General features: G+C 39.5%; 2 protein-coding genes across 2 annotated transcripts in view; one reads left to right on the forward strand and one right to left on the reverse strand.

The window, feature by feature from the left end:
• PSMD1 (proteasome 26S subunit, non-ATPase 1) overlaps window positions 1–16,180 on the forward strand; it is a 76,785-nt gene that overhangs the window by 24,347 nt on the left and 36,258 nt on the right. The window lies entirely within an intron of this gene.
• Window positions 4,198–15,335, reverse strand: HTR2B (5-hydroxytryptamine receptor 2B). The gene is made up of 3 exons (XM_009931219.2): window positions 14,844–15,335; window positions 7,742–7,942; window positions 4,198–5,310 (listed from the first exon to the last, which is right to left on the reverse strand). Exons 1-3 carry the CDS (start codon window positions 15,151–15,153, stop codon window positions 4,430–4,432), a joined length of 1,392 nt encoding a protein of 463 aa, XP_009929521.1. The 5' UTR covers window positions 15,154–15,335; the 3' UTR covers window positions 4,198–4,429.

Here is a 16,180-nt window from a genome sequence, read left to right on the forward strand (position 1 = left end):
ATTAAGTCAGTTCTGAGAACTGGCCAAAACGCTGGGACTCCTGGCTACAGTTTGCAAGGCAAAGAAACAGAAGAGCTCCAGGAAGTGTCCTGCCTCTTCGGGCTCAAGCGTCCCAGGTTGTTCAGTATGCCTTTACCAGGTTTACTGTGCTTGTATTACATTACCTTTTAAGGTAGATGTTACATATGACAGCGTAGAAAAAGATTTAGGGAGTGATGCTTTTGCTTTCTCATATCTGCTTGCCGTGCTGTGGATTTTTCCACAGTAAAAAAATGCTGTAGAAAATGATGTTTTCTATGAAGCACCATAAGAAATCATTTTGCCTCTTGTATGCTAGTGAACAGCCTTATAGCATCTGTCTTGCTGCTCAATGCCTTGACTTCTGCTTAACACTGGATTTTTTTATCTGTATATTGATGCTTTTAAAAATTGATACTAGCATGGCCAGGTGTGATGTGGTTAGGAAGAGTTTTATGATTGGAGAATACATGGTAAGTGGTGAATAAATTTTTCTGGTTGCCTAAAAGTTTTCTGATCGAATCTGAAATGAAGGCTTGCATCTTATAGAATCCTGGATGGTTTGGGACTGGCTTCACAAAATTTATTTTGTATCGCCACAGTTGAGACAAGCTGAATTTCTTCCTTCTCTTTTTTTAGGGTAGCTTAAAGGTTAGGATTTTGTTTGGCTGCTTTTGCTTGGCTTTGTTTGGGATTTTCTGCTGTTTTGGTTTTTTTTTTTCAAGGTATTCCCTGTATTTGCATTTCAAGACACTCATTCTGTTAGGCTTCAAACTCTATTATTTTCCTCTTTGCAAGACTGCTGGGGTGGATATATTTATAGGTAGTCCTTCTGTCCTTGTCTGTACTGTAATTTTTAATTAGATAGGCAGCCGGAACATTGACTAAGTATCTGCTAATGTATTTTAAATAATAACCAAAAAACCCTTGTCCGTGGTTCTTCTAAAATGTATTTATTCCCATAGTGTTTGTATGTGGCAGATCAGCTTTGGCTTTCGTCTGTCTTGCTTCTCTAGCAGTCTGAAAAGAAACAAAATATGCCAAATAAAAGTTTCTGTGATAAAGAGGAAAGCTGAACTAGATAACTATGCAACTTATTATTTAATGTAGTATATAGGGGCCATAGAGCTGTCCAGGTAGTTGGTTTGGCATGGGCCAGATTCTGAAAGAATGGAGAGCATTTCATTCCAGAGAAAGGAATGTCATTTTTTTGTTGTTAAATGGCAAGTGCGTGAGCCCTTTCTCCTGTGAAGAGGTCTTGTGGTCTGTTAACATGTGACTGCAAACCTTTAGTCAATTATTATTTAGGCTGCTATCTGCATGAATGAAGCTGGAAGCTATAAAAATACTCTCACTTCACAGCTAGTGTGTAAAAATACATTTTATGTATTTTTGTTCCTTGAAGATGATGCTCATGGATGTAGTCCTGAGCATCCAGTCTCACTTGTCAGTACCACGCAAGCAGTGTTGTCCTTAGTTGCCATGCAACAAACTTGTGCTTTCTTACAGTAGCTCACAGTGACTCAAGATCTTGTTTTCAATCATGTCTTGTTAATGAAGGTAATGTCTTTGTTCAAATCTGTTCTTGTAGATACAGTTGCTAAAACAAGAACTCTGCTGTCCGTTGTGTTGTCTTTTTATTTCATAGTTCTGCATCTTCTCTTCATCTTTCTCCTGCCTCGGTTCTTATGCTTTCCAAGACTCTTACCTGAATTCTTAGCTTGTTTGCTTTGTCAGCGGACAAGCAATTTATTTTTATATTCAGTGTGTTAAATGGAATGTGCGTGTTTTCTTGATGATGTGTTTCTGTCCATGGAGAAATTTCCTTTCTCTGTAGGAAGACTAGATTTATGATTAGTCTCTAGTCCTTTTAATTGTGGTTTATTGTTGCTGACTAAATTCAGTAACTGGAACACATTGTGCTTCTATTTATGTTTACTAAAATTGAGAAATCTATATTCTGGCTTGACAAAACACATCTTTGCTGGGTGAGGCTTTTTCAGGGATTGCTTGCTGTGGGGGAGTCTAACCACTGATTACGAAGAGGCTTTGGAATCGTTCTCTGTGGGACACTTACGGCAAATTGCTCCTCATGTCATTGCTCATTGCAGACTGACAGTTGTACGAGAAAAGGGTCGGACAGAAAGGAACTAAGTTACCTCTTGCTCTTTCCAGATGCTGTGATGTTCCTGCTGGAAAGGGAAAATTTAAGTTGTTGCTGAAAGTAGATGATTGCTGCCTGCTGTATGAACGGTTTTTGTTCAACCAGCATGGCTTTATTTAAGTAGCAAGAGAGTTTTCAAAGATGGCTGGTTCTTGCTCTGTGGCTGCTGGGAAATAACCCCTCAAGAATGGCACTGTGCCCGTTTGCCTCTTGGTGTTATTCCTCAGGAAGGCTGGTTCCTGCATGGCAAGTCATGAGTGAGTTTTTTTTTTTTGTTTTTTTGTTTTTTTTTTGCTGTGGTCACTCTGGTTGCACTTTTACCTGGTTCCAGAGTGCCTGCTTTAGGTTAAAGAAGACACTAGTCTGTGAAGTTTTCAGCTACATAACTAGAAGTTTTGGAGGTTTAGAGGATTGTTTTATTCCTACTCCCTCCCCCAAATATGCATAGATATAGACATCTTTCACAGCTATAGCAATCCATCAATTCCGGCTTTTAGCTACAGGATTCTCTTAAACAAATTTTGATTAACGAAAGACAAGTAAGAGCAGTTAGAGCTTATTCTGTCTTGAGTGGCTAGTGACTATCATGAAAAAGGGGAGGAAGGAGACAAATTACTGTAAGTACCACAGAAGTATCTTGAATACTTTCTACTGGAACTCTCCAGCGGTTGTTACGTTAGGCGCCATTTCGAACTTGCATATGTTTTAAATTAAATATATATAAATAAATGTTGGAAGGACATGTTATCTTTAGTACTTTCTGTTCTGTGGATGAAAATACCTAAGCCTTTTGTTGTACATAATTTTAGTGTGTAACTAAAGAGTTTTGAAAATATTAAAAATGAAAACAGAACCCGAGCTGAAAATTTTACTCTATATGGAAACTGCTAAAAAAAGATAGTGAGCTGGCAGGTTACTGTAAGAACTCCATTACTTTGGCGTAATCCGATTTCCCTTCCCAAAGAGAGATGGTCTGGAGCTGGCAGAAGCTCATCATTTCCCAGATGATAGACTCTGGTAACTTTTACGGGTTGTAATGAGCGATTCTTTGTATGAATTTTGTGCGCTGATGGAAGACTTGAGCATGTTTGAGAGTGCAGATTGGGACCTGTAATCTTATGCCATTAGTCTGATCAAATTATTTTGAGCTAAGATAAACTGTGAATGTGTACAGGTCGAGATAGTACTGTTCTCTCTGCCATTTCTTAAACACTTGCTCGTATTTTCCAGTGAAATAGCTATTCTATCTGTGATTTTTCTACTTTGTGTGAACTATATTGGATGAGGGAAGGCTGTCACAGAAGTTCCAATGATCATAAAAAAGGAAATTTGTTGATTTAAATTAAAGGGATGCTCCAGGCACTGCCTGTCCTGTTTTACTTATGGTCATTGATGTGGTATTCTCCTATTTTGGCTAAATGCTCTGATTTTTTGCTATGGAAAGAGCAAAGGGCAATTTTCTGTGACAAATCTGACAGTACCAGGCTTATGGGTATGTGAGAGTAATGGGGATAAAATTCAGATGCGTAAGAGATTTTGTGCCCCATCCCCCTGTAAAACGACAAAAGGATAATTTCAGCACATGGAATTTTTTCTCACCCTGATAAGAACCAGTTTTACCCCTTGTGGAATGGGCACATACACCTTTTGGTCTCTGAAGCAAGTGATTTTGCTTGTGATATACATACCCTCAGAGAACCAGAAAAGCTTGTACTTGGATATGCAGTCTCAGCAGGGGAATGTATCTGTAAGAGGCAATGCAGCGACCTTGTGTGCTGTTTTGTTTACAAAGAGTAAAGGTGGATTTAAATTAAAACCAGCAAGCTGTATCGCCCTGCTAATTTCATTGTAGAGCATCAATCTACAGAGGTGTCTGTCATCTTGCCAGAATGAATGTTAAATCAGTGTTTGTACAAGAGATGGTTTTTCTAATAAAAATGTACTTTGAAGAGACTGAAGTTGATGAGAACTGAAGTCAGATACTCAAATTGCTTTAGCTTTTGTTTATTTCCCTCTTCCTGTGGCTACAGCTCTGAATTAGTTGCTTATCACGGAATGAAGTTTTGGTTGCCACCATGGGGCTGGGGTTAAAGTAGAGAAGACTTTGGAGGAGAGGACTTAATACAAATTTATAAGATATTGCTTGCATAAATAACAGAAAACAATAGTATTTATACCCTCTTACAGCACAGTTACCTAGAGTAATACATACAGTAATACTATCATATTAACGTGGCTCCCATTCCACTATACGTAGCTGACTTGTTCTTCTGTTTTATCAACTTCGTTCTCTGTGAGCAGCAGCGTATCCAGCAGAATGGCCGATGACGCTTGGATGGGTGAACTCCTCAGCCTCATTGGGCTCTGGTACATAATGGGGTTAATCCCATTTCTCATCCCATGCATGACAAAGAGCTTGGAATTTTCTGCCACAGAACTTCTGAAAGAGATCTTGCTGGAGCGTTTCCGAAGGGCCTTGATAGGCTTTGTGGTCTGATAGTTGCAAGTGATATACCTGCTGAAAGCCTCCCTAAATGTTTTGTTGAAGAGTGTATAGACAAGAGGGTTCACTCCTGAGGATACGTATCCTATCCAAACAAATATCTCCATAAGCTTTTGAAAAACCTCCTTGTTGCAGGAGTTGCACAGAACTGAACTTACGTTTGTTATGAAGAACGGGCACCACATTAACAAGAAAAGAAAAAATACAATCCCCAGAACTTTTGATGCCCTTTGTTCATTGGTTATTGTCTGCATGGACTTCCTCCCAATTGTAGATGTTCTGCAGATGGGCAAGTCATTGGACAAAGTCTTGTCCTTTCTGGAGCCATTTAGCATGGCCACCTTTTCTGGTGAGGAGGCAGGTGTTGTGTCACGCTGAAATACTGTGGACACTGTTGACCAAGTGAAACGCTGAGGTGGCTTGTGGATCAAGTAGGCCTTCTTGCGTAGCACTTGGATTGTCAGAAAATAAGTGACTATCATGATAGCGAGGGGAATGAAGAATGCGGCCACTGATCCATACAGAATGAAGTCATGAAAACGATCAGGCATCAGGACACACGTAATGTTTGTAGAGTTGCCATTTCCATCTTCAATGCCTCTGATAGGGATCGGAATAGCAATGCCTACAGGAGAAAAACCAAGTACTTCAGCATATGGTAGTTGCTTGCAATCTCCTTTTTGGACCTGAAGCCTCAGGGTCACTAAAGAAAGGTAGTGCCTGAGGTCTGCAGCAGACACAGGGTGACAGAGAATGTGAATTGTTGAATTGTTGAGAGCATCACATGGGTCATTGGGCAAATGGTACTTTGCAAACAGACTTGGCAAGCTTCGCTCTAACAGTGCCCTTTCTGAGGAGATCGGGCCTAACCCTTAGTGACTGAGGAAGCAGTGTAAAGTTGCCAACTTCTCAAGTGTAAAACACATGAATTGCTTTGACTCTAGTTGTTAGAATTAGTGTAGCTTTTCCTCCAGTGAAATGTGTTTCCCTAATGCCATCTGCTTTTTCCTTTCCACCCCCACTCCCCTTTGCACTTTTTGAAGGGCAGTTCTGTAAAGACATATAACATCTTTCCGTCCTATCTGAACCACATCAACTGACTGGACACAGCTGATTTTTTTTTGTCTTTTTTCACCCTTCTTGACTCTTTCGTATATACAAGTAGTTAAATAGAACTGCCAGAATTATGCAGTGTGTGTTTGAGATAGATTTGTTGTTTAAAGTCTCTTGTATATTTAAGAGTGTTTAAATGAGGCTGGCTAGCTCTGTAATTCACCCCTCGTTTAAAAAATAAAATGTTAACAGTCTTGTCTTTTAAATGAATTTTTTACAACCACTAAATTAGAGTCAGCACTTCATTTGCCAGCAGTCTGACATTATAACAAAAACAACAGGTTCCTTGCTGTCTGGCGAAGGTTATTTGTGCTGTGTTTCCTGATACCCCTTAATGAGATCTAGGGATTTACTGTATTCCCCTGCTGCTCTGCTTACTGAAGTTCGTTGAAGGCAGCAGGAGCAAAATGGTTTACCCTTAGCCACTTGATCCCCTTCTTAATAAGAGGCACACCTTCAGATGTGGCAAACATTTAAAATGAGGATTGAACCAAATTAACCTGTGAGTTGGACCCTGGCTCAGCTGCAGGGTACTTTTGTGTTGGTTAAAAAAGAAATGAAAAAGTACAACACTGATTAATAACAATAAACCAGTCACTAAAAGGTCAACTTGTGAGTGTCTTGCCATGCTAAGAGGTTCCTTTTTTTGTGATAAAAAAGAGATAGCATATTTGGCCTTAGTAATCCAGAATAATTTTGTTCTTTCTCTTGCACACAGAGCATACAGCACTGTGTCTATGGCTGCCTGCAGCATGCATTATTTCAATTAAATGTTTTCACCTTCTTAGCTCATTTAACAGATTTTTTTTTTTTTTTAAGCATTAAAGACAGGTGAAGTGCCACATGCACTCCACAGAGGTGCTAATATCATAAAAGTTTATATGTTGACATCCTTTATATAAACTGTTCTGGGCTTGGGGTTTTTTTTTGCTTAGAAGTTAGCCTTTCTATATGCCATATTGCCAGTGCATCTCAGTCTTCAGTGTGAATGTTACCAGCCACTCACTCGTCTTTCAGTCTTTGATTTAAGCACAGGAAAGACATGGACCTGCTGGAACGGGGCCAGAGGAGGCCACAAAAATGATCCGAGAGCTGGAACGCCTCTCCGGTGAGGAAAGGCTGAGAGAGTTGGGGCTGTTCAGCCTGGAGAAAAGAAGGCTGCGGGAAGACCTTAGTGCGGCTTTCCATTACTGAAGGGGCCTGCAAGAAAGCTGGAGAGGGGCCTTTTACAAGGGCATCAAATGAGAGGACAGTGAGTAATGATTTTAAACTAAGGGAGGGTAGATTTAGACTGGGTATAAGGAAGAAATTTTTTACAATGGTGATGGTGAGGCACTTGATCAGGTTGCCCAGGTGGTAGATGCCCCATCCCTGGAAGTGTTCAAGGCCAGATCGGATGGGGCTCTGAGCAACCTGATGGAGCTGCAGATGTCCCTGCTCATTGCAGGGGGGTTGAACTAGATGACCTTTAAAGATCGCTTCCAACCCAAACTATTCCGTGGTTCTATGTAAGTAAGTAACATTTTTTTACTTGCTGCATGGGACAATTGTAAGGCCCAGATTTTAGCAGCAGCCACTCAAGGCTTAAATTTGTGTTTGGGACCGAGTATACTACCACAGGAACGCGAAATCTTCCTAGGAGATATGCTATGCATGCAGATGTTGTCTTCTGATTTTTTGGACTTTTAGGACTACGAAGAAGAGCGATGATTATCGCTACTCAATACTTGCCCTGTCTGGTAAGCCTGACAGGGAGCAGCGGTACAGACAGATTTTTATGATGGAGCTAGAATGATCCAAGAGGTGGACTTAGGCCGGCCGTGATGTTAGGCTCTGCTAATTAATAATTCTTGGCCAAATTTTCCACTTTGTCCAGCTTTCACCTATTGTTTTGGACATGAAAAGCTTCTGCATTCCTTTTCCAGTCTCCAAGTCTCACATACCTATTGAAATGAGCCAAACCACGATGATTTTGATGGTTGTTGTAGCCCATGAATTGTACTGACTAGCCTGGATTGGCTTTTTAATCGCAATATAGCGGTCTAGTGAGATGGCACAGAGGTGCATGATGGAAGCTGTGGAAAAGAGGACGTCAAGGAACAGCCAGATGGGACACAAGGCAGTTGGAAGGGGCCAGGCATTATCTGAAAGAGAACAGAAAACTCATTAGAATCTGAGCTTTTTAAGAGTTTTTGGTGTGTGGTTTTCCCTTGGCTTTGGAACCTTTGAGAATTTCATAATCCTACAGGAACCAAGCTTTGCCGCTGCCTCAGCTGAATTCTGGCTTACGTTTTAGTTGGCTCCTAACTGACGTGGTTGCTGCCATCGTACTGATCAGACTCTTTGTGTATCATAAACCTTTCCCTGTCTTTTTGTCCTTTGTAGATCATAAGCTCTTTGTGGCAAGGACTTTGGATAAAAGAGTTTTTAAAAAATGGGCCATGACTCTGCTTGGTCCTTGCGCCCTGCTATTAAATTATTATTTTCAGCTAAGACTCCTTGATAATCCTGTGATTCAAGGTTGTATTAAATGGAGGAGATAATGGGTCATAACCAATGTATTAGCCAATCATTCCAGAAGCATGGCTGAATCTTAGTGGTGATATTGAAGAATCTAGTCCATACAGTTTTAAAATTAGTTTATTGTGTCACTTGACGAGATACAGTTGAGCACTAATGTGGCAAAACAGGGCTCTTCTGTCTCAGTAATGGTTTTATAAAAATTGAAGGACTTTCATGCACCTTTGTTCCCCCCCCCGATCAATAGCTTGGATTTTAAGTCTGGCATCCTGTTTCTTACAGTAGTTATCAGTCTTTAAGGTTAATCTTCATAGCGAACACAGGTTCTGTCAACTGCGTTGTGGCCAAGATAAATCTTTGTAGTGTTCACCTTTTCAAAAGGCTCATATTTTTGAGTGCTGGGTCTCCCCTATCAATGTTTACAATATCAAACCAAATGAACTTTTATGAACCTCAGATATTTTTTTCGCAGCTGCTGTATTTTCACTCACATGTAGTTTCTATTGTAATCCAGTGCTAGCAGTGTTCAGTTTAAGGTGCGCTGTAGTGTTGTACATCTATAGGAATGTACTGTAGTCCTAGGGAAGGATGTGTGAACACAGAAGTTTTTTCTGTTTCCAGTGTTAGAAGTTGGTCTACTAAATATATTCTCCTTACAGTCTCCTTAAAATTCAGCTGTACTCAATCAGTAGGCACCTTAGTATTGGCAGAGAAATCAGTTCTTTGTTGAATGACGATTAAGGGGAAAAAAAAAAAAAGACATTTCTAACAAATCAGATTGGTTTTAATCTCCTTGCTCTGAATAAATAGACTTGCGTGCTGAGAATGCCAAATGAGCAGGACTATTGTAATGCTCAGTCTTATCAATGAGGTAATGTTGCAGTAGTTTGAGATTAAAACATTATTTCATAATGTGACTGATAGATGGAAATGATAACAGTGCTACCTTGACTTGAATTATAAACTCCAGAGGATGGAAAATTTTATAAAGTCAGACATAGCACGTACTTGTTGGCACTCTTACCTATGCTGGGAAACCTCGCCTGTTAAACAAAGAGAACGGATGGATGGAGCCCTGAACCTCACCTCACCCATCCCCAGAGCAGTGGATACCAGGTGAGGATGATGTAGGCAGTGAGGCAGAAGGAAGAGACGTGGTCAGTTTTCAAATCATTAACCAGTAAATTTTAGTATCTAGCTGCATATTTCCTAAAATAGATATCATGGTTGAAATTATCCTTCAAAAAAATATTGCATCAGGCAGGTGTGAGAAAGAAAAATAAAATATGAGTAAGCATTTCATAATATACTAATTACAGCTTTCAGCTGGCAGTAAGGTATGGTCCCTTTCTGAAGAAAAAAAACAGGAAAACTGTAATGTCTTGTGGCTCATGTAAGCAGCTGTTAAAAAAGAAAAGTTGAGGAAAAAAATACAGTTAAAAGAAATAGTTGATTTGATGGACTTTAAATGTTTTTGCTTGCTCTAGAAAAATAAGACTAGTACTTTTGACTCTGTGATGAAGCATTAGTTCAGATAAAATGTGAACAATGGAAAGTGTATTCTCCAGCTTGAAGGATGGCAGCAAACAGCTGGATTTCACGTGAGGAGCTAATAACTTCTGTTGGAGAGGTTGGAGAGTACTTATGTGCTGCTCCCTGAATTATAACTGTTTTGCTTTCTGGAGAATTGCAGTGTGATAAATTCTTCCCTTGTGTAGTTAATTTACTCTTTACAGAAGAAAACCCCCAAATATTTTGCAGCAAAAAGCTCTTTTCCTTCTTTTAGACATAGATGCATTTAAACAGCTATCTGATGCAAAGCAACCTTGTATGTTTTTGTGAATTGTAAGAGCTTTGGTTAGTTGCTGAGTGCAACTGAACAGAGAAAGCTTTGTCTTTTCTTTATTTTTGTCTTGTTTTGAACTAGGTGCAGAAGGCAGTAAGTTATCACATTCATGATTATAGCATTATGTACTATTACATTTATGTGTATGAGATGATGTTTTTTATCCAGACAAAACCAGAGTAGACTTTAGATACAGTAGCTGATTTGAGAGAGAGTTTGAGAATATGGTTGCTATTTAAATGAAACAAATATTGTGAAACTGATACCTTAAAGTCCAGAAGAGTCACATAGTTGTTTAGGACTTATGCTCTGGTGTATTTTGCTTTAACTTATTTTGATTTGTTGGTTACACCTGTGTGAGAAGCTCTGTGCCTAGTATTTGAGGGACTGCTCTGGGCTGAGATTTTGTGCTTTCCTGATGGTGGTGTGTATCCCTGTTGGCCTGTTCGGTTAGTTTGGGAGTAGGGAAAAGATGGAGTACTAATTTCCCTTTGGTACTCAGAAAGCATCCTTGACGCTTGAACATTTTGGTGACCTGCTTGTTTGTCATCCTGCTTTGTAATTCATACTGAAGGTAAAATGAGTATGTCCTGCCAAGCAGTGGTACGAAGCCATTAGCAGGTCATGCTTCGTTTGGATTGTTACAAGTTCAGGTTCTCTTAGTATAGATCCACACTGTTGGAGCAGCCCAGAGCATTTACTGGGCTGACCGAGATTCTCTGCCTTCTTTTTCCGTGGGAGTTGAAATGCTGATTTGAACAACCTAGTAGATTAGATTTTTAAATTTATTTTTTTTAATGCCTAGGTTACCTGACAAATGTGCCTGCCTGAAAACTTGTCTGGTTTCTCCAACTGTCATGTGGTATAAGATAAAGAGATACTCCCTCTTCCTACAAACCTTGCCTCGGATCCTCCCAGCACTGCAGTGGTGCTGCTGTTGCAGATTATTTTCCTTACTTTGAGTCAGTACAAGAGAAGATACACGTTTTAAGATTTGCCTTGCACCTTAAGAGAAGTAAGATGAGCTTTTACCACAACTGTCTACACTTGATTAATCTTTGCTTAAGAAATGCTTTATGTAGAGGAAATACCTTGAAGATCTGTAATCCTTAAAACAAAGTACGGCATAGAAGAGCTGCTCTTGCTAGAAGACAAAAGGGGTTTTTTTTTAAAGCTTGGGAGAAAGCACTGCTTGTGTATATGTATAAGCATGATTAAGAGAGACCTTTAAAGTAGACTTGGAAACCGTTTGTTCCTCTGCTGTAAGGGCTGCTGAAGCGTGTTGCCTGCAAAGGATTTTGTTGCTGTTAGATAACAATGCTTTTACTGAGATGGTAGTTAGATATTTTTAATCACTAGTTGACTTATGCCTAGGCTTCAGTCTTCTAATTGGTGTGCGTGTGTCCGTAGCCTGCGTGTGTGGTGTTCACCGTCGTGTCGGTGTTCCGCTCCGTGGTCTGCACAGGCCTGGCGTTGCCAGGCTGCTGTCGTGCTGTTTCACCCCTGGGGCTGCCTGCCTGTGTTCCTCTGCTACACTTATACCTTCGACAGTAGTTGTTCACTGTCATGTAGTTTTCTGAATTTAGATAATTTTTTTAATTAGTTTTGCTTTGTGAGGAATAAACCTTTGTTTTCTTACATAGCTTTAGATTTGAGATTTTGGCAAGTAGCCCTCAGTTGAAGCAGTTTTCTGTGGTAGTTTGCACAAGCAAGAAGGGAAGATTTGCTGTGGTTCGTAATCAGTAATGGGGAAAGATTAAGATGGCAATTGCTTGAGGTAGATTTTTAAAATAATGGTTTGCAGCCTAGGCCTATCAGCATTACCTTCGATTTTTAAGTGGGTGAATATTAGGAATAGAGAATGTATTTTAAAAGATGGTACATGCGCTGTCTCCAAGTAACCCACAGCCCACCAAGACATGGACAACAGACTTCTTCCTGCCACAGGTTGTGCAAATGAGAAGATCTCTCAAGTTAATTTGCTAATTTCAGTATCTGATGAATAGCAACATTTTTACTTTCCTTCAGTAGTTATGAATGTCAGAAATTTGGGTAACTTACGAAAGCTAGATTTCAGAGAATGCAATTATTTCCTAATGTGCCTTTCTTTTTTTTGTAGGAAATGAGAAAAATTTAGCAAGCAATAAAAGCAATGAACTGTATATTCCAACACTCACATTTCTAAATTAAAGTTACAGTGTATATTTGTACCAGAGTACATTTTGGTCACTCTGCTGAGAATAAATAATCTGCTGCTTACAGTGTTATATGTGCGAGTGAGTTAAAGATTTATTTGTTTGTTTGTAAAAGGAGCAGTGCTTTATTACAGAGACAGGCTGTTTCTGAAGTTTTTTCTGTAAGCATACTGTCAGGGCATGGAGACAAGACCTGTAGCAGGTTTTGAATTTCAACGCTCTGTGTCACGTAAGTTTTTACATTCAGGATCGTTTAATGTGACTGCACTCTAGTTCGCACTATTTCTCTCAAATGTTCTCCACATAATTAGATATCAGTCCCAAATCAGAATCATAATATTTGTGTTCTGTATCTAGAAGCTGCACCCAGCGATTTCATTATTATGGAAACATTCCTGTGTGGAAGTGCCAGGACGTTGGATTTAGCTGGCTGTCTGGCTATCAATGATTGTTCTATGTTAAAGTAGTTATCTGGCTAATGTAGCTTCAAGATTTAGACTTGTTATGTATTTAAATGTCTGTTCTAGCTTCGTTCCAGTAACTCCTCATGTTTTGCTTGTGCTTTGAACTTCTATAAACACCTCAGCATCTTCTCCCAGTTGGTGAAGAGGCAAAGCAGTTTTTCTGGTTGGCTGCCAAAGAGAGACTTGTACGCAAGAAATTTCAGTTTTAACCACTGCTGTGTGAAAGGCTAGTCACAATCTTACTTAGTTATAACTAATTTTGCTACTTTCTTATGAATTTCTGTAACATGAAAGATGCTTTTGTTTGAAATTGAGATTCCTAGCATGCTTTAAACTGTTGTAGCCAGGGTTTAGCATTGGATTAATTGAGAGATTAAGAAGCAATAGTCTCTTTATACAGTTAAAAAGGTTTATTAATCTAGCAAAGTGAAAATAGTAGTAATAATAAAAAACCGCTCCACCACCACCAAAAAACAACTCCACAAAATCCAGAACTTGCCTTCCTTTTATCTTGATCGCTAGTCCAATACTAGTACTTTTTATGGTTAGTAGTTTTATTTTTATTGTTAATGAGGTCTTCGGCAGGAACTAAGCAGTTACAGTATCTGTCTGTAAGCATGTATATACACACTTGTTTCTTGCCTCTGCGCACATATGTGCACATACATAGCATAACAAGATTTTTTATAAGTGACTTTTTGTCAAGTTAGAAACCACTGCTCTGGTCATGTACGTTCGTTTTTCTTTTTGGAAACTGTTGCCTGAAAAAAGACTGCTTTATGATATCAGCACTGAATTCTGACCTCCCATTCATACTTCTCTTTAGGGAAAAGCACTCTGTAACATATAGAAATTAAGTCTTAAGACATTTAGTAATAAACATATTTGTTATTAAAGTGATATTAGTCTTCTGCAGCAAATGAAAGCTACTGATGGTCTTTCTGAAATAAAGTTTATGATTGTGTTTGTTGCTCAGGCAACTCTTAGAGATCTAGCACAGAAAAAATGAACTCCTGCAGCCTTTCATCTAGGGCTCAGTGGTATCTATATCTTAAAGTTAATTATGTAAATCTGTAAGTTTATTGAAAAACTCATGTCATTGATTTTTTTTTCCCCATTTCTATGATACGAAAATAGACCATTTAAAACATATTCTTAAAGAAACTTTAGGAGTAAAAGAGACAGACTTTCACATGGAGCTGCCTCTGATTGGCTGTCAAAAGCAATATCTGAAATAAAGCTAGGCATGACAAAAAAGTCATGCTTGTTCTGTAATGTCTAACCCGAAAGAAAGTGTCACACTTAATGTATGTTCATGTAAAGAATACTTATTCCTTATGAACCAGACTAAATGATAAATCTGAGCCTCAAACATTAGGTACGTGGATTGAGGCTTCCTTGGCTTGACAGATGAGTTAATTCTTTGGGACACTATAAACTTGCTGCTTTCCCCAGGGTGGGAGAAAATCAGATTCTCTGAAGCTGGTACTGGTAAAGTTTGTTGCCACTGATGGTGCCAGGGACCATCTCTGACTGCTCACGGAGCTTGGAGTCAATATGAAGGTAAAATCAGGTGCCTGACTCCTAGAAAGTGCAAAACCTATTCAGTGTACTGAACAGATACCTATTCTTCATTTCGTGTTTTTAAAAGAGAAGACTGCCTGCAATTAATGTAATATCCAATAGAACAGATACCAATGTTGTGCTTATGTTGTTACAAATAGTATTGCACTGTACAAAATGTAATTTCCCATGTCCACCTCCAATGTAGTATCAGTTCTGAGTCTCAGGTGATTTTTGAATGGTTTGGTTCAAAGGAAAGAATATTCCACAGTGGGTATACTTCCCATAAATACGTTAAGCTATATTAAGGTGAGAGGGAGAGAAGATTTAGCAGCCTTCATCCAAGTGGTTTTTTAAAATTGTAATGGTGGAAAGTGAACAGTTTTTCTGTTTAAATTAGACCTCCCCAAATAGTAGCCGATATGCTAGCCTGATGAAAGAAACACGCTGTACTTACCGAATAATATTATGAGAAGGGCAATTGGCATCACAAACAGACCCACGAGCAGATCTGCCACCGCCAAGGAAGTCAAAAAGTAGTTGGTAGCGTATTGCAATTTTTTCTCCAGAGACACCGCCAGTATGACAAGTATGTTCCCCCCAATGGTGGGGATTATCACCAGGAGGATCAGTAAAGCTGCCCAACGCACTTTGTTTCCTTGTTCGTCACTTGGGTCCAAGTCCTGCTTGGCTTCCCCTGTTACTGAGAGAGACAAAGATCCATTGCCAGCTCCAGACCCGTTCAAGAAATGTAAAGGATAGGACATTTTTGTGTCCAGCAGAATGTATTCAGGAGCTGTATTTTACGCAGGAATTGTCTACAGCGTAAGAGTTCACTGTTCCTCTCTGGTCCAGGACGGTCCTGAAGAAAGGCCAGCATGGTCAATATAGTAAACTGGTCATCTGCTATTTTGAGGTACTGTAACCACGTCCGAGCTGGTATCCAATTTTTTTATCCTGCCTTGCTGGATGCAGTTAGGTCTTAAAAATGAAAGTTCTCTCTTGTGTCCATCTCTGGTTGGTATGGTTCACTGGTCTGGTCTCCCTTTTATAGCGAGGTTCAGGTTTCAGAAGATTATAAGAGACAATTCAATAGCTGTGAAAAGTAAGCAGTGCATTTGCTTCCCTTTTTTTTTTTTTTCCTTTTTCTTTCTACAGCAGTAAAAAGTGTAGATGAATTTGGATGTCAGATTGTTCCCTTTAGATATGTTGTACGTAGATTTGCTCTTTGTAAGTACAGACTGATGCAAAGGCAGATGCTCGGGTTGTGAATAAGCAACTCCTCCTCTCCCGCGTGTCTAGGCTCCAGCAGCGTGTGCGTAGGCAGACGGCAGTTCCCATATTTCCCCTTATTAAGAATCCTGTTTCTCCACAGAGGGTCACCCCAAAAATATCTTCTGAAGTGATGTATGAGGTTTCCGTTTTAGTGTCTACAGTTCCTAATTTGTCAGGTGAGGGTAAGGAAACTGTAGACAATAAAACACTGGTGGCAGTCTCAAGGGCACCATAATGATTTATGGAACTGAGACATCTAAATTTACGCATTACTCCGAAGGGGGGTGAGTAAACCGCTTGTTTTTGTAATCTGAGCAGGGCTTTTATTAAGCACAGCCTTTTCTCTCCCTCTCTCTTTCTCTCTCTCTGTCTCTCTTAACTGCTGAAGACTTTAACGCTTACATTTCCCCCTTCAAGCAGAAGCTAAAACAGCTCTCACGGCATTAAGCTGATTAAACGCTCAGTTACTGAGATGATTTGATGTGTTGCAATTTTCAGGTGAAGAAAGCCTTACCTCTT

The sequence above is a fragment of the Opisthocomus hoazin genome, chromosome 4, assembly GCF_030867145.1.
Source record: "Opisthocomus hoazin isolate bOpiHoa1 chromosome 4, bOpiHoa1.hap1, whole genome shotgun sequence".
Classification (NCBI taxonomy): Eukaryota; Metazoa; Chordata; class Aves; order Opisthocomiformes; family Opisthocomidae; genus Opisthocomus; species Opisthocomus hoazin.